At 43.8% G+C, this 21,647-nt stretch overlaps 1 protein-coding gene across 6 annotated transcripts in view; it reads left to right on the plus strand.

The window, feature by feature from the left end:
* Positions 1-21,647, plus strand: part of ANKRD44 (ankyrin repeat domain 44) — a 144,103-nt gene that overhangs the window by 48,962 nt on the left and 73,494 nt on the right. For 5 of the 6 annotated variants that reach the window (XM_067298904.1, XM_067298906.1, XM_067298907.1 and 2 more), the window contains exons 2-3: positions 10,839-10,922; positions 20,384-20,462. In XM_067298904.1, coding sequence (XP_067155005.1) covers positions 10,839-10,922; positions 20,384-20,462 — 163 coding nt within the window. Of the gene's footprint in view, positions 1-10,838; positions 10,923-11,350; positions 11,421-20,383; positions 20,463-21,647 lie in introns of those variants that run through there. The other variant, XM_067298909.1, reaches the window with a different exon arrangement.

The raw sequence follows: 21,647 nt of genomic DNA on the forward strand, positions 1-21,647 counted from the left end.
GTAGAAATTTCTCCAGCATCATGTGTCACGCTATTGAGATAATTGCCCTTTTATGAATTAATACCCAGCTGAAGTGCTAGAAAATAAATGTTCTTCACTTTTTGCTGGAACGCAGTCTGTGTTGTAGCTTCTCCTTTTTGCCTGAAGCTTTGTGTTTGTGCAAGTGTGGTGTGAACTTGGGATAGGCCTAATTTGCACTGACTTTAATGGAGCAGAAATGAGCCCTCCTTGCGTGCAGCAGTTTGTTGTGTGCCTTGGGTGTGGAAAATGGATAACTTCCCTCAGTAACAGCCTTTCATATATTGCAAACTGCTCTCGTGTCCCCTTTAAATTTTCTTCTTTTTAAGCTGAGTAGTCCCAGTTTGTTCAGACTTTCCCTGTAAATCATGTTTTAGAGCTCTGTTTTGGTCCTCAAGTTCCTTGAAATGGGTGCCCCAGCCCAAGTGTCTCACACCAGTTGCAGCCTGAGCAGTGCTGAGCAGAGTGGAAGGACTACTTTGTGCATCTTGCAAGCCAAATTCCTGTTTTAAGGTCTCTTCCTCTTTCATAACATTATTCACTTATGTACAGTTTGTAAACTGCAGTCCTAAATTCTTTCTTGTACAAAACCACTATACAACTGCTCTGGATTTACTGCTAATGGGAACGCTGTGTTCTCTTCCATACTGAATAGTATCTTCTTCTCCTTCCAGCCCGATGGCTGTAAACTCTGATCCTGCTCTCCGATGTCCTTGTGGTCCCTCCTAGCCTGGAAGTACCTGAAAATTTAAGGTCATCTCTCTTGCACAGCCGCCTGCTTTGTGTGTGTGCTGCGTAAGACGGACACAGTTAGGCAGTGAAAGCCCTAAGCTTACAGAGTAAGATCCTGCAGATCTCGCCGAATCAGCTGTCACTTCATGTAGCGCCTAAATCGAGATTCATCTTGTAAAAATGAAAGGATTTATATGAGAGTGCATGATGAGCATCAGTGCGTGCTGTGTATATCGGATATAGCGCTTAATGACAATATGGACAGAGAATTACTGGAATACTTTAGCGTGCAGGAAGGGAGATGGAAGGCAGGGGTGGCTGCGCTGGTGCGCTGGGCGGGCGCGTGGAGAGGCTGCTGACGCTGCCTGCAGCATACGGAGAGGTCCTCGCTCGTGCCCAGCTCGACAGGGAAGAGTCCCAGCCTCACAGGTAACAAACTGAAGGGAGATAAGCTTGCAACGTTTCCGTTTCTCTCTCTTCTCTGCGTTTTTTCGGTTGCCAGTGCTGCTGTTACAGTAAACAGTGGGTGAAGGCAGGATGTCAGTGGTCTCCAGAGGATACGAGGCCCCTGTGAACCGAAGAGATGTTTAGGAGGACGGCTGCAGGCGGGGTGAATCTGTCTGCTCCTGGAGCACTTCCCTCCCCACACAAAGTGGGGTTTCCCTTCTAGGATTCTAGACCTGTGCAGCTGGTCACCAAAACAAATAAAAATAAAGAAGAAAAGCTGGTGTATTTGAAATGTGTTTGAATTGCTGCAGGAGAAGCAAGCAGGAAATGAAGCCTTTGGTGTGATTGATGTTTTTCAAGTGAGCTTCTCTGCCTTGCTGCTTTATTTTTAAATCTCTAGTGAGAAGCAGACCTGCCTCTGGGGTTCCTATTGCTCTCCCCTGCTGCTGACGCTGGGGGGCGGTTTGTTTGGTCGGTTTTTGCGGGGAGGGGGGAACGTCCCACCCTCGCGCTCCCCTGCTGCTGCTGCTGCCTGTACGTGTTGCTCCTGGCCGGGAGGAAACGGTGGGCCCCTCCGAAAGCTGGGCGCTTCCCAATGGGGCGCGAGAGCGCGGGCCTGGGTGGTGTAACGTGCCACAGCACTCGCTGCTGAGGAGCGGATTTCAGCTGGTTTACACCAAGCGCGAGTCTGGCTGTGAGGGTGTGTTGCTGCCCGTGCATAGGGACGGGCACCCTGGGATGCCGTTGGGGCAAGCGGGGAGGCTCCTGCAGAGGCTGGCGTAGCCCGAATGGCCCTAGTGGGAGTCGCAGCCTGGCGGCTGCTCCGCTAACACCCAGCGTGCCCCATCGTTTGCCGAATGCGGGAGTTATTTCAGTGCTTCTGGTATATCTGCACCACGAGTTGAGGTCCACACCTCTAGAGATTTGACTTTATGGCGCGCTCTCTGCTCAGAAATACTACCTTGATGCCAGGCCTTTTTCAGGGGGATTGCTACTTCTTCCCTGGTCCTTCCGCGATCATAAATGGATTATGGAGGGGGGAAGAAAAAAAAAAGAAGCTCTGGGAGACAAAATGTCAGTGTGGCAGGAAGTACTGAGCTGGATTCATAATGGAGCGTTTGCTGCTGGAAATGTATGAAAAGAATCGGCTCCATGTTTGGGTAGTGCTTCTTGCAGTCCCTGCCTGTTGTTTACGGTGCCATGGGTATGTGCAGTGTGAGATACTGCACAACAGGCACTTTGTATCAAAGGCAAAAGCCCGAGAAACTTTGAAGAAACAAATTCAAAAGGACAAGAAAAGTTGAGGAAACCTGCTAGACTGATTATCCTCAGTCTTTGTAGATACTCTAAAAAAGTCTTTTTGTGCTGTCTGTAACACACTTTTTGCCACTAAGATGAGTAACAAGCAAAGGCTGGTGAATATAACAAAAGTTATGCTACTATATTTATTTTTGTCTCTTCTAAAAATGCTTTCTTATTTTAACTAGTCTGCAGCATGCTGGGTCTTTGTCTCCACTTGATTAATGTAACTTCAAGACAATATTTATTAACTAATTCTCAGATATGATCTGGAAGCACTTAAAAAAAAAAAAAAAAACAACCCCCCCCCCCAAAAAAACCCTCAAATTTAAGACCAGCGAACAATCTCCAGAAATTAGAATGAAGGAAAGGACATTGGGCAAATTGAATTAAACTTAGCTCTTTTCCTTTTTAGTAGTGATCTAAATTTAACATGTCATGAGTTATTTCAGTGCCTTAACTGATAAGTTTAACAAAGCATAGGTCACTCGTAGCATATTTTGTGTGCGGAAGAATTTCAGGATTCCAGGAACGGCAGGATGTAGCCTTTAGTTCACCTGGAAACATAGGCAACTCTGAGGGCGGCTGATAGGCTTCCTAATGAAACATGGGAGGCAGCCAGGATCTGGAGCCAAGCGAAGAGCCAGAAATAGCTCTGCAGAGAGACTTGTTTTGCGCTGTCCGGCGTGGCAGGGCAGAAATTGTGCGAACAGAAATATTGGGCTTGATCTTGCATTGCACATGCAGAATCAATGTTGACTATTTTCCTTTTTAAGTATTGTGAAAGCTTAACTAAGCAAACACTGTGTTAAAGTTTCAGCTGTCTCTATATGTAGTAATGCTTTTTCCCCGATAGCTTTTCCTTTGCTTGTGGTTTTCATTGCCTCTCCCTGGCCTGAAATACCTTTTGAATAGTGTGCTGTTATAACTAAAGGTGTTCAAATGTGTGTTTATAAAAAACTCCAGCTCCCTTGCCCCAGAGGCATGGGAATGGCACAGCAAATAGAGGCAGAGGTTTGCATTGCTTGGAGGAGGAGAGTGGCGGGGAAAGCCAGCGAAGGGGAGAGCCAAACTGGGACAGTGCCGTGGGCCAGGGGGGCCACTGTCGGGGACTCGCCTCCCTCTGATTCAGTCGTAACTTGTGTTTTTGTCAGGAAGATGACATGTTTGATGGGGTTATTCTTGGTATATTTGCTTGCTTGAAGGGGCAGAGTGAGTTATGATGTCTTTACTCGTTACTTCGCAAGCAGTGTGCTTATGGGAAAGTGAACTGAAGTTTATTCTGGTTTGCACATCACTTATTAAATGATTAATCGTGATTATATTTATTTATCAAATCAGAATCTGCCATTTTCTCCGTCTCGTTGGGGACGCTGAGTTTTGCAGGGGTGTAAGTGAAAGCCGTCTGGATCTGCTGCTGGGAAGCAGAGATGCAGGAGCCAGGAAGAATCCGGTCTGTTTTCCAAATCCCCAGCCTGGCCTGCAATTGCAAAGGCCAAACTAGTATGGCATGGCAATCCTTTAAAAGCAGCTGATAGTGTGTGTGCTGACAGCCCTGCAGCCTTTTCAGGACAGTCCTTTTCCAAATGTAGCATAAGCAGTACTCTAAGCTAAAGCTGTCCTTCCTTAATGGAGGATATTTTTCAGCTTGGCACCTGACAGCTTCATTTCAGGCATCTTTGCTGCCACTACTCCAATCCTTTGCCAGCAATTATACTTTTTTTTTTTCTCCATCCTTAATGATGGACAAGAGCTGTAATGTAAGAGAATCTGGAACTTGTTGTTTTGGAAAAATGCTTGTTCACGTAAAGCTAATGATTGATTTTTCCATCCTCATGATGCAGAATGATGTTTTGTTGGGCCTGAACTTGAAGCCTCTAAGCCTGATTGGTATGAGATACACGGGACCTGGCTGCGTCCGGCCTGGCGAGTGGGACACAGCTCCTTGCTGGGGCCTGGCTCCCTGGAGGGGCTGCGTGCTGAACCAGCTGGGCCGTCCTCCAGCAAAGGCAGAATAGAAATGCCCACAGCTGGAGCAGCTGTATGCCTGTAACTGTCTGGGAGCTTGTGATTAATCACCATCCACCTAACAACAGTGTTTACTGATGATTAACCTTGGGTTGTATAATGCCATCAGCAATGGCCATACCTGATGATCATTTTAAAATGACCATATTCCAACCATTTCTGCACTGAATGTTTCCAGAATTATGCAGGCCTGCATTTGTGAGGCTACTATGGGAAAGGCTCAGTGCATGCACAGGTAGGAAGTGCCTACAAACTATGTTAGCATAATATGAATCATTCAGGCATTTGTGAACAATTAATTATCATCCAGAAGCATTCATGCATTACTGAACCTTTAAAAAATGCTCAGGAGAGGGGAGAAAGCACTGGCTACAGAACTAGCGTAGTCTGTAGCACACTGAACATCTTTGTTCTGGGGAAAGGGAGGGTGTGCACAAGGGTGTAGGTCTGGGCAGATGAGCTGTGCTGGCCGTCTCCTTTACTCTGGGAAGAGAAAAATGTTCCTGGAAGGGAAGATTTGGGGTCCCGGCAGCAGAGCCCTGCTCTGAATTTTGCTCCGGCTGAGGCCACCTCTTGCCTGGCTGTAGGGCTTCATGAGATGTCATGTTAGGTGGGCAAACAGCAGCTGCTGCTCTTTTAAGTTTAGGTATGAAGTTGCTCTTGACACTAAATATGTCCTGGTTAGAGTTTATAACCTCATCTCGGGGACATGTGATGGCAAATCGAACAGTGACAGATTCGCCACTCTTCTGTAAGTGCACGTCCTGCTGTGTCCTGCACCCTGGGCGTTGGAGACCTTGTTGTGGTCTGAAGGATGTAAGCGGCTGGAGGCTTGGGAGAAGCTAAATTAAAAAAGAGAGGCTGTTAGAAATGGCACAGAGAGAACCAGAGAGCCATCACAGGACAAACTAATGCTTCTTGCACTGAGACGTAAGTGTCTGGCCATGTGTGCCCGAGCATCTCTGCGCGCGGCGTGGCGGTGCCGTGGCAGAGGGACAAGAGCCGTGCTCTTCTGAGGGAAACGCCAGGACACTGCTCTTTTGTGCCCTTTAAACAACAGTTGGAAAACAATACAAAGGTCTTTTGAAGCTTGGACATGCCGTCCACCCAGAAACTTTATTTTCTTTGGGAATATTAGTTTGTTTGAATATTTCTGTGTGTCACATCAGTTTGTCAGTCCCTAAACATGTAAACTCAGTGGAAGAAATTGAAATAAGTAACAATCTGTAGGCATGTACTCTGTCCTGTCTGCAATGGATTATGTGTAATCCTTGCAAATAATTGAGTTAGTCTTCAAAAAATACAAGGAATACACATAAGAAGATAAAATTAAGTTTACCCCAAATTCTTTATTCCTGTCGTGTTAGAAGTATGGCAATTTATAGGGGATTTATTGGTCTGCTCCATGTACAACTCCTGCGCAAGTACATTTGATCATTTGACAGTGCTGTCATTTTGTCATAATACGTCCAGAGTACCAGCGCGTCATATTTACAGATTTGATTCTCTCCACTGGTCTTCTGGTGATTGAATAAATATTCCTTAGGAGTCGTTCAGTAAAAACCTGTGATTCCTCTGGACCACCCCTCAGCAATCAGCCAAGGACGTTCTTCTCCAAATACCAGCTCTGTGACAGTACTTTGATGTCAGAAACCAGTGTATAGAAATCCCAGTAATAGAAACAATTTAAAAAATAATAACAAATGAAGAGTAAAGTTCTATTTATTTTTACCGTTGATGAATTTCCCAAAACCCGCCGGAAGGCTAACTGCTGATGCAAGTGAAAATTGTTGGCGTTGAACAATTTCTGTTGTCGCAGCAGTGGAGCTCTGCACAGAAGAGTGTTTCTGCAAGACGTATAAATACTAACACCAGGGAAATGTACTCCATATTAAGAGAATGATCCAGTTTAAACCTGTATGAGTAAGCAGTCATATAAGCTAAAACACTATTTCAAGCAATCATGTGATGAACAGCCAGAGGGAAGAAGTCCCAAATTAAAACTAGGAAGAGGAGTAATCTCTGTACTGTGACCAGTGGAAAGAAATACGTGTACTTAATGTGACATTGAAGACAGCCTGGTAATCTTGATTAATGGGAATATCTGCAGAAGAAAAAGCTGTCTGGCAAAACACTGACAAAATCAATACCGCTTGGAAACTGTTGCGTCTCGCCAGTAAAGAGAAACGAGTACATGGACCCATCCAAGTCTTTACTTCAGTAACCTGATGTAACGCAAGCAGAATGAGTAAAGGATCAATATATAACTTACCCTTTTCACTCACAAGACCAAATACTTTACTATATTAAATTAGCATGGGAATCAGTCATCCTTTACCTATTTGCCTCCATCTCCTGTCAAAGTGAAAATCTGTGTAAATAACCGAGGAGTCCTTGTTAGTGAGTCAGAGTATCTAGGATCAAGACCAAATATTTAATAGATGTCATAGTTACTAGGCAAAGTACTAACTGGTTTACTGAGAGCTTCAGCACCAACTTCTGCCACGATAACTAAATGGTCCCTGCGACAGTCCACTTCAGTGCGTCGTCTCGTCCGGGGTTCAGAGACCGGCGACTGCAGAACGGTATGGCGCAGCCTCCGTGGGGGAACTTCCCGAGGCCAGGCGTCTCTGTCCGTGCGATTTCCCTGCTCCGGGGACATCGGCAGAGCCACCTCAACTTCTGCCGCGCGGGGCTCGGCACTTTGCTGCTGAAGAAATCACTGTGCCTTCAATTCAGCAAGATAATTTTGCCTGCTTGAGTGAAGTCAATCTTCTGATTGCCCCATATGCACCTGACGTTAGAAAATGTCTGCAGATAAAATTTTAAATCATTTTTACTGTACCATTCATTGCAGCACAATGTGACAGCCGCTTTAATAAACTTGCTGATAAGTTTCATACTAATGAAGATAATAGTAACTCTGTAGACAAAATAATGTGGAAAGGTTTTGGTTAACTGCTGGTTTATATTTTCAGCAAAAAAGGTGAACACTCCCACCTGAACCTCTCTGAGTTTGAAAGCTCTAGAGAACTGAGCTAATCAAACAGGTGTTCATCGTTCCAAAAATGATACCCTCATTTAATTCAATAAGTTATCGATAAGCTTCTCTGCTTTCATTCTATTTTTTCTTCATCCTGAGTGTTTAACAACTTTTGAATTTGAAGAATTTTTAATCAAAATATTTCTGTTAACAAAATAATCCATTAATGACGCTGTCACAGGTTTTAGTAATTATTTCCAAAAATATATTGTCTCTTCTTTGGTGACTAGGAAATGTCATTATCTGCCCTCCAGGAAGGAGAAAAAGGTATGTAAAGTTAAGGCCATTCGCGCACCAACGCAGCTGTTATTGAAGATGAAGAAAGTAATCTGGTCAGGTGAGCGGACGTCCCTTGCCTCCGCGCAGGGAGCTGCACAAGCTCCGTTTTACCGCCATCGGCTGCGGAGGGGAGCAGCGCGCTCTCCCTGCTGCGGACGAGCAGACGCACATTCTCAACTCTGACCTCGCGTCTCGGCAGCAGCGCTGCAATGGGCTTCTGACGTACGTTCTCCTAAGGAGGTCCTTTCTCCAATCGTATATATGACTGTGCATCTTACACACGCAGACAAATTTCTTAACACAATTTGCAATAAAAATTCTTTAGCAGTAATGTGTTGCTCACTTCACACCTAATACCTTTTTTTAAAAAGAAAAGAAAAATCATGAAATAAAGAATAAATTAAATAGAACAGTTAATTTGAGAAAATTGCACAGCAATGACTCAAGACGGATATTGACCTATAATGTTTTTATCTATTCTTTCCAATTTCCAGGCTCTTAACTTTTTTTCCTCTGTTATCCCTCCCTGTCTCTTGCTATTAAAATAATCTGTTACTGCTAATAACTTATTTATAAAAAATGAATCCCATGAAAAAGGGCTGAAAGACCTTTGCGAATGGGTATGTGGCAGCTATCTGTTGTCTGCAAAGGCTATATGTATTAGGAATGTGAGACTTATAACCTGCTTCAGAGGCAGAATAAATGCTGGGTTTTGATTATAACAAGGGGAATGCAGATATGACAGGGGAATTTTGGATGAAATTTGAGATGAGGATCTTACATATATCACATGTCTAAAGAGTGCAATGCTATTGTGAATCTGCTTTCCATGTTAAGCAGCTGATGCCAATTAAAAACGTCAAACTTTTCCTGTAAAACCAAGTGTCTGATTCAGATTCCTGGCAGATGGAAGAAGGGTCAAACTGTCATATTGTAAACTTTCCCTTTTTTTTTTTTTTTTTTTTAAGCTACCTATAACAGTATTTGGATGCTTCTTAAAAACTGCTAGACTTTAAGTGATACTGAATTTTTGTCTTGCTGATAGTCTCTCCTTCTCAAGTCTCATCTTACATGTGGCTGATAATTTCTGCTGGGTGTCGGGTGCACCTGAAAGTGAGTCCAGCAGCTAATCCACGATGCTGGGGGTGTTTGTTGCTTGGCCACAAGGTTGTGTTGCCATTCAGCTCGAAGTGGAAGAGTTTTATGCTTTTTTGTTCACTTTGGTATTTAAATACTAATGGAAAATGGGCATGAAAAGGAAATATTTTGTTGTGGGCATTCTTATTTCATAAGTATTTACTGGTTTTTCAAGGCTGTTAGTGTTAGGTTTACGCTAAGTCAGAAAATTTTACTTTCTGTGAGTGTGCCAATGAGCATAAATCGGAAAATCATTTGAAACTACTTCTTTCTGTATGAAAAAATGCAGAAATGGAAACATCTCACTCTTTGCTAGGTTCTGATTTGTTTGAGTTTGGCAGCTTAGGGAGAATGAAATGTGCTTTGTTTGAGTTTGCATCCTTCTGTGGGGAATGGTCTGTGGCTGTTCTGACATGGGGGGAGAAGGAAGCATGGCAATAAAAAACAAGCATTCAAATAAAAGAAATAAAGTGGAACTGGTCTTTTTTCAAACATCCACTGCAATATGTAAGACCACAGCCTGATGAATTACATCAAGCAGTTGTGATAAAAGACGCTGCTTTAGCCCTTTCTGTGTCAGAAGAGCAGCAAGAATGAAATTCCAATGTGAATCTTTCTCAGGGAGTATCCCTGTGTCTTAAAATGGACACCATCAACTTAGAATGTATTTTTCAGATTTAAATAGGATGGATAACATGTTAAAAAGGTTGGGAATGAGGGTATTTCCTCTTTGCCTCCAGTCTGTGAATTTTCAGGTAACTTGTGTATAAGATAGTTAAGTTCTGCAATCTTAAGAACGGTTGCAGTTTTATATACTTAAGTAGTTCTGCATACTTCTCTTTTGCAGTGTTGCTTTAAATTCTGGTGATTGCACAGCAGCATAGACTCTTTTGCTGGTAGGACTGGGCACAGCCTGGGCATGGGCAGTGAGCCCCAGGCCGGCCGGGAGCTCTCGGGGGAACACTGCCTTCTGGAGAAATACCTGGGGAAGCAGGGTCTCCTGGTGATTCAGATATGTGCGACTCTTCACAGGATAGCTAGCTATGTAATCTTCTTTTTCAGAGTTCCTTGCAGCAAGGAGAGAGTTTTCTGTTTTTTAATTCAGCAGGTTGTGTTCTGCCAGCTTGGTTACCAGCTCGGATACTTTGCTGCTGGGGGCTCAATACAGACCTGGGCACAAGGACTGAATTGCCAGTGCCGCACGTGTGGCGGAGCAGTTGAGCGCGTGCTGCGCTCCTTCCCATTGCCGGGCAATGAGCCCAGCATTGCCAAAGCCACGAGCATGGCATGGTCTTTCTCCTGTGTGCCTGATTATTTATTTACGCATTCCAATCCATAACAGCATAATAACAGACTTTAAACAATAAGATAATTATTTCGCTTCTTGGGTGGTTAAAATTAACTGTGCTCATTGCATATTTATTCAGTAAAAGATACAAGATGTTTAGTAATTGCCCAGAAATTCATTATCTGCATAATGTTCTGTTTCTAAATGTGTATTGCATGACCATTAATCTGTGCCAACAGCAAGCAAGCACACAGCGATATCTGATGTAATTAGTTTTTCCCTTACATGCCAAAGAGAACATCTGGGCTAATTGTGTGTTTTTGACAAAAGTTGCCATTCTAATGGGGTTCGCTGTTTGTGCACACAGGCGCTCCTTATATGTACAAACACACTCGTGCTTTCAGATGATCCCTAAGCAGACTGGTAGCTCCTGTTGATTTGTTACGGGGGTCGTACTTGCAATGGCTGTGGGCAGCATTAGTAAATGGCAGCAGAAATCATATGCTCTCCTTTTAAACAAAAAACAAACAAACCTGTAACGCTGCTTTTTCTGCTTTGTTTTACCAGCCACCACTGGTCCAAGCGATTTTCAGTGGCGACCCAGAAGAGATACGGATGCTGATCTACAAAACGGAAGATGTCAACGCCTTGGTATGTGGCTTGGCCTTGTGGGTGTGCCTGAGATACGCGAGCACCATGCTTATGAACTGTTGCAATGATGATATTAATCATGTCCCTAGTAATTAACAAGTAACAAAATGGAAATTATTTGGAAGTTAGAGATTCATGGCTTGAATGGAATCCTAATTAGTCATCTGAAATATAATTACCTCCAGCAGGTGACATTAAATTCCCTAAATGCATGATAATTATTCCAAATGTACAGGTCAGTCCGGGACATTAAGTTTTCTCTCTTACTGAGAATATGAATGTCAGCAGCTGAAAGCTGCATATTTTGACTCTCTGTAGAGTTTCCTTTTATGAAGAGTCTTTACAGATCAGGAGCTTTTATTCAGCATTTGACTGTACTTGAAATAAAACTTTGCTATAGGTCTCAGCAGTGAGAGTAAGGAAGCTGTATCTTGGCCGTGATTTGCCCACAGAAGAATTAATGTACTTCAGATTGGCTTGCTTCTAGCCAGAACAAGGGTAAGCAGCTCTAAACAAGTAGTAGTTAAACACTTTAACAGTGGAAAAATTCTTTCTTGAACTTGTTCTTTTTGCAGATGCTCCCCCTCGCCCCCTGCCTTTGCTTAGGCTTCTCCTATTTGATTTGTGCTGTTAGAAATGAACCCTGCTAGTTTTTGGCTGCAATTTGTGGCCTCTGAAAGCGGTGGGAATACAAAGAAGCAGCAAAATGATGATTTTCCAGGTGTTTCCTGGACTTCTGGATCAATCTTCCTTTTCTTCATGCCTTTTTCTGACATAAAGCCCTTAGTTTATTCGTAGCTAATTCCAGCAGCTTGCCTGGTGTAGTCTTGGCACTGCAGCTTTTGCAGGCAGTGTGGTCCGGACATGTGGTTCAGAGAGACAGAAAGGAGCTGGAGAGGTGATCGTGCAGATCTGGTTACCTGGGGCTGCGCTCCCTTCCTGGCCCAGTGAAAGGAAAGATGTGCCATTGGTTTAAACGGGGAAGCTGATCAGAGAAAGAAGACCTTGACATTAGGCTTAAAGACTTCCCAGTGATTCCTGAATGTTTTCTTGGCATAAGATCCTGAACTGCTTGCTTAAAGCATCATCTCCCTTGAGTTTCCTCGATATTTGTTTTCCTTTTGATGGTCTTATCAAAATATCTAGATGAACATGATAGTCCTAAAGGTTCCTCTGTATTTCACATTGCTTCTTCAAAATAGCATTTTCTGTGCAAGGTGATTGTAGGCATCACGAATGTTTGGATATCCTTCGGCTGCAAGCGTGGGTGCAATATTAGGTGAATAGCATATATTTTATATGTGAGTACCATAGTACTTAACAGAAAATGTCGTTGGACTTGAACGTTTTTGCTCAGAACCCTGTAAAAGTTCATCCAAAAATTCTTTGCCTGAACAGCTATTTTGTCAGGAGCAAGAAACCAAACTGTTGTTTGGAGCAATTCGAAAAATGCCTGTCAACACAAACTCTGAAAATTGTGTTTTTGAATACACAAACAAGTGTCAAATGCTCAAAATGTCACTAAAGAAAGATCAAAGGATAGTATGTCCCCCCTGTGCTGTGAGCTGGCAATTTGCACTGCATGCTTATGCTTCTATTTTAAGGGTGTTTTTAATTACTTCCATGTTAGCGTTTCTCTAGTGCTTGGCTGCTCACATGAGAGGAAATTCTGACACTGCTTGGCAGTGATTTGTCCTTTGTTGATCATTTTGGTTAGCTGTGTTAATATTGAAATGGTTCGAATGCAAGTAGGGTAGGGAAATAAAATATAACCCTGTTTTTACATCAAACACTTGGGACTTCTGAAGTTTTATAGATCGTATTTTGGAACCTGCAATGACAGAGGTATTAGGAAGGCAGAAGAAAAAGGCACATGGAGAAACTATGCAAAATTAGTAAAATATATACATACTACCTAAGAGAAAATGAATCTCGGAGGAAAGAGTTTAGAGCAAATCAGAAGCCTTAGAAGGTTACTTTTTTTGGTCTGGTAAAATAATTAAGATCTTCCTAAGCCCGGAAGCGTGTGTTTATAAACATGGCTATATTCTAGATGCTGCTATAATTGTAACTTCTATTTTGCAACAAAGTGGAAGTTGCAAGGGTTTGGCTTAGAAGCGTGTGTTTTTAGCTCAGTCTGCCAAGAGCGCGGTCGCTTTGACCTCTCCGGTCCGCAGCTGTGCACTGGGGGAGCGCAGCACTGCTTTTGCATCTGGAGGGCAAGGACACTGCTCTGTTTGGCTGGTGGTGAGTGATTCCCTACGCCTGAGCGCTGACTGCTTCCACGCCCGAGGTCTGCCGGCGGGTGGCGTCCGGGCCGCCAGGCGCGTGGGGCAGAACCGGCAGCTCTGGCCGGCCAGCCCCTGGGTTAGTTTCAGGTGGGTGCCCTCAACCCGCACCGTTTGGTACATTTAGAAGTGTCGAGGTGATTGTGGTACATCTGGGAAGACTGGGATTTTTTTCTTTTACCTGACTGTTTTTACTCTGGAGGGGGTATGAGTGGGTGGACTGAGCTTTGGGTTCATTTCGTGATGCTTCCGGATGTGCTGGGTACCTGGGATTTGTGGTACGTGCAGCTGTTTCGGCCCCTAAGTGTGTAGGGTTCCAGGTCTTATGTGAAATGTCATTATTTTCTGCTAAAGCAAAATTCCTTCTGTAAAATGTTCATTTTAGTCTCAATCTTCCAGTTTCCCTTTAAAAAAAAAAAAGGGAAGTCAAACAAGAGAAAAGCAAAAGACCGTCCAGCGCTCCTCCCTGTGACCGGTGTAATGTTTGCAAGCCAAGCCAGCCGCCTCTTTCTCATCGCTTCCCTCTTTATCCCCTCTTTCTGCTTTTTCTGCTCCGCTCCGGCCTCGGCTGCGCCGGGGGAAGGCGTGCGGCCTCCGCTCCGGCCTCGGCTGCGCCGGGGGAAGGCGCGCGGCCTCCGCTCCGGCCTCGGCTGCGCCGGGGGAAGGCGCGCGGCCTCCGCTCCGGCCTCGGCTGCGCCGGGGAAGGCGCGCGGCCTCCGCTCCGGCCTCGGCTGCGCCGGGGGAAGGCGCGCGGCCTCCGCTCCGGCCTCGGCTGCGCCGGGGGAAGGCGCGCGGCCTCCGCTCCGGCCTCGGCTGCGCCGGGGGAAGGCGCGCGGCCTCCGCTCCGGCCTCGGCTGCGCCGGGGGAAGGCGCGCGGCCTCCGCTCCGGCCTCGGCTGCGCCGGGGGAAGGCGCGCGGCCTCCGCTCCGGCCTCGGCTGCGCCGGGGGAAGGCGCGCGGCCTCCGCTCCGGCCTCGGCTGCGCCGGGGGAAGGCGCGCGGCCTCCGCTCCGGCCTCGGCTGCGCCGGGGGAAGGCGCGCGGCCTCCGCTCCGGCCTCGGCTGCGCCGGGGGAAGGCGCGCGGCCTCCGCTCCGGCCTCGGCTGCGCCGGGGAAGGCGCGCGGCCTCCGCTCCGGCCTCGGCTGCGCCGGGGGAAGGCGCGCGGCCTCCGCTCCGGCCTCGGCTGCGCCGGGGAAGGCGCGCGGCCCCGGCCCTGCCCGACCGTTCTGGGGAGCGCTGCCGGCGAGGCTGCAGAGCCCTGCGAGCAGGAGCCTGCGTTTCAGGGTGGTTTATTGCCACAGGTAAAGGGATGAGGGAGGCCGCAGGGAAGTCGTTACAGAGAGATGCGGATGTATGCTGTTCATCACATTGTTTTTTCTCATACTCTCTTTTTTTTTCTTTTTTCTTCCCCAGAAGGAAATTATGAACCATTTGGTTGGGATTTGCAGAAATTTAAGGAAATTAAATACTGAAATTGCATTGGTGCTTGTAATGTAAAATAACCAGTATGATTTTCATTTAGAAAAAATATTTTTCTTTTTGAAAATAAATAGAATCTGTCTTATTTTATAAATAAATTATTTGAACTGGAAGGAAGTGTCTGCTGCAGTTTGAGAGTCTGAAATATTTTCAGTTGCATGCCACTGTCTGCTAATACGGTAACGGATACTACGCTATATATCTGTGCTGGTGACTCATATTATTATTGTCCCCAAAATGTTTGAGACAGCTGAGGACGTATAGGCCCTTCTGCTTTTCCCATCAACTCATGAGTGATGTATTACACCCATGCCACCAAAACCCTCCCAAAGTCAATACTGCATTTACAAAAATCAAGCTGTTGTTTGACCCTAGGTTTTGAGCTTTATATTGCAGACTCACAGCTATAAACATTAAAATATTTCCATTAATCAGGATAGCAGTTTCTACAGTTCCAATCGAGGATTAATAATTAATTTTTAAAATTATCTTTTTAGCATGAAACTATGTGCATGAAATTATTATAGAAGAAAATAATAATTGGTTCTTTTTCTTCATATAACAGGCTGAAAGACTACCTAGAATGAAAGTACTAGAGATATACCTGTTGCCTGTAGCTTTTCCTCTAAAAGTAATGTAGGTATAGTATATCCACAAACCTGGTGCGAACCAATATATCAAGGCAAAAATAATTGAAAAATAATTCTCAAGATTTTAACAACTAGTTGAAAACTTTTGTGTTCCAGTTTTAGTATTCAAAAAATCAATACAGAAATGTGGTTTGGGGGAGCAAAAAGCTTTTTAATTTCGCCCCAGAAGGAACAACGGTAGCAGACAGTGAGGTGCTGATACATGGCTGAATCCATTAGAGGAATGTTCTTCTGAGAAGGTCGCACATCTTTCTCCAACCCCACTTTATCAAATTCGGTTTGAAAGAAATTGCATAGGACTTTTTTGGTAACTGCTCTAAAATAATCACAAGCACTTAACAGTTGCTGTTGATTTTAGGCTAGTAACCATATTGCTAAGGTAAGCATCTTTGCACTCTATGTCCCCATTTTATTGAAGCATAGTTGTCTTATTCATTGACAAATGCGAAACAGATATGGAAAATTTTAATAAAGCAACATTGCTGCACTTGTGAGTGAAGATGATATTTATGTGTAGCTGGAATAACTTGTGCAAGGATAGAGTTTGACACAGCTAGAAGTGTCCGTGTGTGTTGTGGGGTGATCATCAAATACTACCTCCTGCAGTGCAGCTGTTTTTCCTGTGTGTTTTCTCAGTGTTTGGCTGGTTCACCAACCTTTCCCACCAACTGTCTTTGGGTCTCAGTTTCCTCATCTGTGATCAGTGGATAATTTTAAACAAATAACTAATAAAATGCTTTGAACCCCATGAAAGGAAAACATTATAAGAAAAAAAAAGATATATTTTTTCTGTCTCTAGACGATCAAAATATTTATCTGTTCCACCTCATGGGCACTTGGCAGTTAAAGACTCAGTCCAGAAAATCTTTGTTTCTGAGGCTAAGTTGAAGCTGTTGGGGATGATGGTTGCTAGAATAGGCTTCTACGTTTTGAGATGGGAACTTGCAGGGCTGGTACGTAGCAGATGAAGAAGCACCAAGCCCAAGTAGCCCGGCTTGGCTTTCATCTCCCAGCTGCTGCTCCCAGCTAAGCACTTGGATTTGTTGTGTAAATTACATGCTTTCATAAGAGAATTTCTGAAGGGGAGGAGATCTTGAAGAGGCAGGGATGGTCTTTGAACGGCATCTACTTTTGGCTCCAGCCGGTGGTGCCTGGCCAGGAGCTGCTTGGCGAGCTGCCGTTAGCCTCCTCAGGCCTCCCTGCCTGCTGCCCGGGGTTGAGCTCCTCTGGAGGCAGGTTGTGTCGGAATATTTCTTCCTGTGGGACCAGCTACTTTGGGCTGTTTAAATGCCGTATGCTCAGATCTAGCAACGGTAAATGGAGTTAATAAGCCGGCAGTTCTTTTTCTGTTACTGTGTTAGTTACGTTTGAATCAATTTGAATCAAGTTGTGGTCTTTCACATGCATCTAATATAACTCAGTTTATTCTGCCTCCCAAGCAGATCTCTGGTCATCTGGAGGAGGTGGCAGCGCTAACGCTTCTTCGTTCTGCTCCCGCTAATGTAACTTGACTTCCGTGGCTCGTCCTTCTGAGCCGAGCTGCTCCTGCTGGTGCTGCAGCTCAGGCAGTCGGGTGGCCAAAGAGGATGCAGACATTTATTCTCCGTAGCAGCTGCACTTGTATTTTAACAATAAATAATTCTTTCACAAACATCTTCTAATCTGAGCGGCTACAGCTGATATAAAAGTTCAGATCCATTATCGACTTTGAGATGTAGGCTGTGTTGAGGAGAAGCTGTTGGCCGCCTTCTTAACGTGCCCGAACACTTTATGTATGCTGGTACGATCGGTTGGAGCCACTGCTGTGCTGATCTGCCGCTGCTCTGGGGCTCAGAGCCAGTCGAGCACTTAAGGACTGGTCCGGCTTTAAGCCTGTGAAGGGCCTTATCAGTGTCGGCGTGGTCATTGGACTACCGTAAGGGTGTGCTGAGTGCTCTCCCTGCTGAGGCCTGTCCCCTTGACTGCCTGTTGTTAAATGCTTCATTTCCTTTATTTGTACTTCTACATAAAAATATGTGTACAGATAAAAGGTTAGCCTGCAGCATCATCTTTTCTGTGAACTAGTACAAGTCACTAATACAGTTTTGGAGAGAGAATGTTTATCTTATCTCGGAATAATTTCTTGCAGCCTTTGTTTCACTTATCTGTTGTCTTTTACTGACCTTTTGTTCCTTTAAAAACTGCACTTGAAGCAGGTCTGATTATTTGTCTTAATGCTATTTGTAAGCCTGTTATCATTCCTTCCCCCCCCCCCCCACCTTTCGTTTCTTTTCCTTAAAATGTATGCTTGGATTTGAGGTACTGCCAGACCTTTCCAAGAGATGACAAATTCTCTTTTTATTCCTCTTTCTCTGTTCATAGCCTTCAGGCTTTAGACCATTGCGGGTTACTTATTTGTTCATATTACCAGCGTGGCAGAATGACGTCTGTAGCTGCACTTATTCCGGTGCACGGGCCAGGCATGGAGGCAGGGAGCTACTTCAGTCTTGCTGCAGCAGTACCTGGCCTTGCAGAGGCCACCAGGAGCGTGGTTCGATAGCTGGACTGGTTTGTTGCTGGTTATGATAAATAGCTGTGATAAATGGAGAGATTTGGGTGTTTTTTCTCTTGGGAAGCGCAGAAATTAAGCTTAAAAACAATTGCATGACTGAAACCCCTCTTTCTGTGAGGACTTGATTCTCATTGAAGTTGACAGGATTTTTCGTTGTTCTCAAAAGTGAAAGTTGAGAATACTTACAGGTGGATATCACTTTGCTAATAGAAGCATTGATACTCTCGTCATTTTTTCCCGGCCTCTCTGACCCATTAGCAGCCCCTTTAGTTTAAAATGTTGCATGATAGCATAGCAGAAGCGTAAAAATTCTACTTTTCTGTTTCATGTTCTTTCCTCCCTGGATTATCAAGTTTCCATCAAACTTACAATTTAGTATAAAATATTGCTTATATTCAATAAAGCACTGAATGGCCTTGGTCCCTTAGTATAGAAAATTACTCGTTCGTGTATTGTTAGTATTGCGGTTCAAACTGCTCGATTCCGTTGCAAAACTTGGCTGTCTTGCAAGATGCTGTTCCAAAATTTATCACCGACAGGCATGTAACTATTGCAAATACGACACTAGTCGTGCATTCAAATGAACAAGTTGAAAGTAGATAAAACTGATTCTGTTCTTGTACAAATGTTTGATCAGTCTCTGTATATTTTGTGTACCGGATAGCCTTAGGACAGGCAATATGAAACAGTACTTAGAGAAGTTAACATTATGCTGTCCCATAATGTGGACTTACTGGGCCAGCGAAAGCTCGGCTGTGGTGGGTTACGTCAAGGTGAAGGTCAGCGAGCGAGTTACGCAGAGCCAGACTTTTCAAGGTGAAGCTCTAGCTCTTGTTGCCAAGTATTGAACACACAAGAAAATCCAGTTTGTTACCAGGTTTCTGAGTGGATGCTTTTGGATATGGAGCTCTTTTGAGAATTTAGCCCCATAAAGCACAGTGAGTTTCTGAGGCTGAAAGAAAAAATGGAGACTTTCCTAATGCTGTTATAATTGGCCTACCGTGTGAGCAGAAGTCTAAGTTTTGTTGGTTTTTCCCCCCCTCCCAACCTGTGCCAACCAGAGTGTCCATGTACTCTGTCTTTTGGGTGTTTTATGTGCATGCTTAATATGGAAGATCAAAACCCACCGCAAAAGAGTTTGCGGACTCTGTATATCATGGAGGTTTGAAAAACTCACAAATATAACATTAAACGTGACTCATTCTGGTCACCAGCAGCTCCGTGCCGTGCAGTGCGGGAAAGCATTCGCTTTCACATGGCAAATGGCTCTGCAGCACTGATTTGTCCACGTTTATAGCATACTTTGAACACAGTCTGAAATAGAGTGTGATTGATTACAGCTCATGCATGTTAAAAGATATCTTACTTGACAGGCTCAGGGATGCGTTTCAGGGAGAGAGTGCAAGTATCGACAGGGCTTCTCTGTTGCTCTGGCTCGCCGGCGGGGTGAACTTGTTACCATTTACAGTATTCAGTGCGGGTAGGTTGTCCTGCTCTTGTGAATTTAGCGGATATGTGAGTCCCTTAGAACTTCATGTATTAGTGGTTAAAATTTTGAAATGAAAAACATTTAGAACTGGGAATGGTGGTAGCATAATATGGCTAACAGTATCATCAATTTTTGTGTCCCCCCCCCCCCCCCGATTGTAATGTTTAACAGTTTCTTTTAAAGGCCAATGTTCTGAAATCATCTGAATAAAGGAATAAAAGCAAGGGTGTTTTTGTAAAACTGTATTTATAAATAAAATCTTGAAAATGTGACTCCCTAAGCCTGAAAAAAGCCAGAAATAAAAATAACTATATTTCTGAAGTTTATTGATTATTGGCAATATGTACGAGAGTAGAGGACCGAGACCTGACTGGGTAATTTTTTTATCTGTGTGTGTTTAAGGGTTGGTCTAGGCTGTACAAGCCCATTTGGGGCTGTTATTGACAACTAGGCTAAATGGTGTAGAGTAACATTTTTAGACTAAGAGAATTGTTGTGTGTGGTTCCAACCCATTCTCCAAAGATATCTATCTTAGAGTCTGATGCTGTAGTGTTGATACAAACTGTGTTGCAAAGACATGTCCAGAAGGGTCTAAATTATGTCGTTGCAATACTTCTGAGCAGCTAATGCTTCCACAAGACACCAAAGGATGGTTTCTTTCCTCTGCACAGCTGTATTCAGGCTTTGCATGAGGGGGACCACGGTAATGTGATGGAGATTTGATTTGGTTTTAATTTGATTTTTATCTGCCTGTAAAAAGGATATCAGATCAAAGAAAGTTTTTCTGCAAGGTCTGGTAGAACTGTGCGATAGGAAAGTTGAGGGCTACTGAGAGAAGGAGTTGTTTTTCAGACCTTGAATTTTGTTCTTTTACCGGCTGAGGTTGCATTTTTAATTATAAGCAGAAATACATGTTGGAAATAAAACATTGCATAAGAATGCATTGCTCTTTAACACTTACAGTTACCGGCCATGTTTTATAGCTGGACAAACTGTTGTTTTGCAGGATGCAGAGAAACGAACTCCCCTTCACGTCGCATCATTCCTGGGGGATGCGGACATCATTGAGCTTCTCATTTTGTCAGGTAAGATGGTGTCGCTCACGGGTGTTCACTGGTAAATCAGCCTATTTCAAAGCTACAGGGAATACCCAGCAGAGCATATGTGACCGGATTTTGGGCACGGCCTGTATCCGAGTTTCATAGAGCTGTCCTCCATTTTTTGCAAGCCCAGAAAATATGTCTAAATTTGGTGATACAGTTATAAAACATGTACTGTGGCTGAGGGGAATTAATAAACAAAACAACTATGTTTTTAAAAACGTATAAAGCATTCAAACTGATAAAATTTGTGGATTCAGAACCATGCTGAAGTACATATTTGAAATGTGGGCTCAAGTCCTGGAGTACAAGCCAAGAATTCCCATTAAGCAAAATTTATTATGGAATAATAGCAAAATTAATGAGATTGGATGAATTGTAAGTGGCGTTTACATTAGAAGCATGATTCTAACAGTCAGGAAATTGATTTGGAGTATAGAAACCTGCAGTGTGATGTATTTAAGTGAATAAAGCAGCTTGCAAATCAGTTATAGAAGAACTGTTATTTTGGAGAATTGACTGATAATAACAAATATGTATTAGAAAGTCATGACCTACTTCTGGGTAGTCCCTAAACAAAAGAAAATTTGACGAAGAAATTGTTTATCTAAACCCAATTCTCTTACCAGAGAATGTGAATTATACGTGCTGAAGGTAGAGAGGTGGCAAGTGTATGTATATACCCATGCACAATATATTTTTATATTTGTACATTATCTTATGATAAATTAGACAAAACCAAAGTATATTAAATGTTATTTGTAAATGTTTGCATTCTCACTTCAAAAGCATCAGTGTCTTTGGATATTAGTTTAAATGCTTTGGCAGGGGATTGCCAAAAAAGCTCATCCTGTGTGATGCTGTCTGAAGGCTTGGGATGAGGAGATCATGAACAAAAGTAGCAGTTTATATGTATATGTATGGAGCCTGGTGGAGATTTGTCCATAGGTGTTCAAAATACCTCTGCTGACTTTTTTTTTTTTTCTCCTGTGATGTAAAGGCTGAAGTACATTCTTTAACATTGGGCTAAGAGCCAAGTATTTAAGTGAAATTTATTTGTGGCCATTTAAGACCCCATTTTTCACATGCCCCTATTTTACATTGGCTTCAGTAGCTCCTTTTTGGTTTATTGAGGTCAACAAAGGTGAATATGCGTAAATTGATTGGAAA

This window comes from Apteryx mantelli, chromosome 6 (assembly GCF_036417845.1).
Source record: "Apteryx mantelli isolate bAptMan1 chromosome 6, bAptMan1.hap1, whole genome shotgun sequence".
Taxonomy (NCBI): Eukaryota; Metazoa; Chordata; class Aves; order Apterygiformes; family Apterygidae; genus Apteryx; species Apteryx mantelli.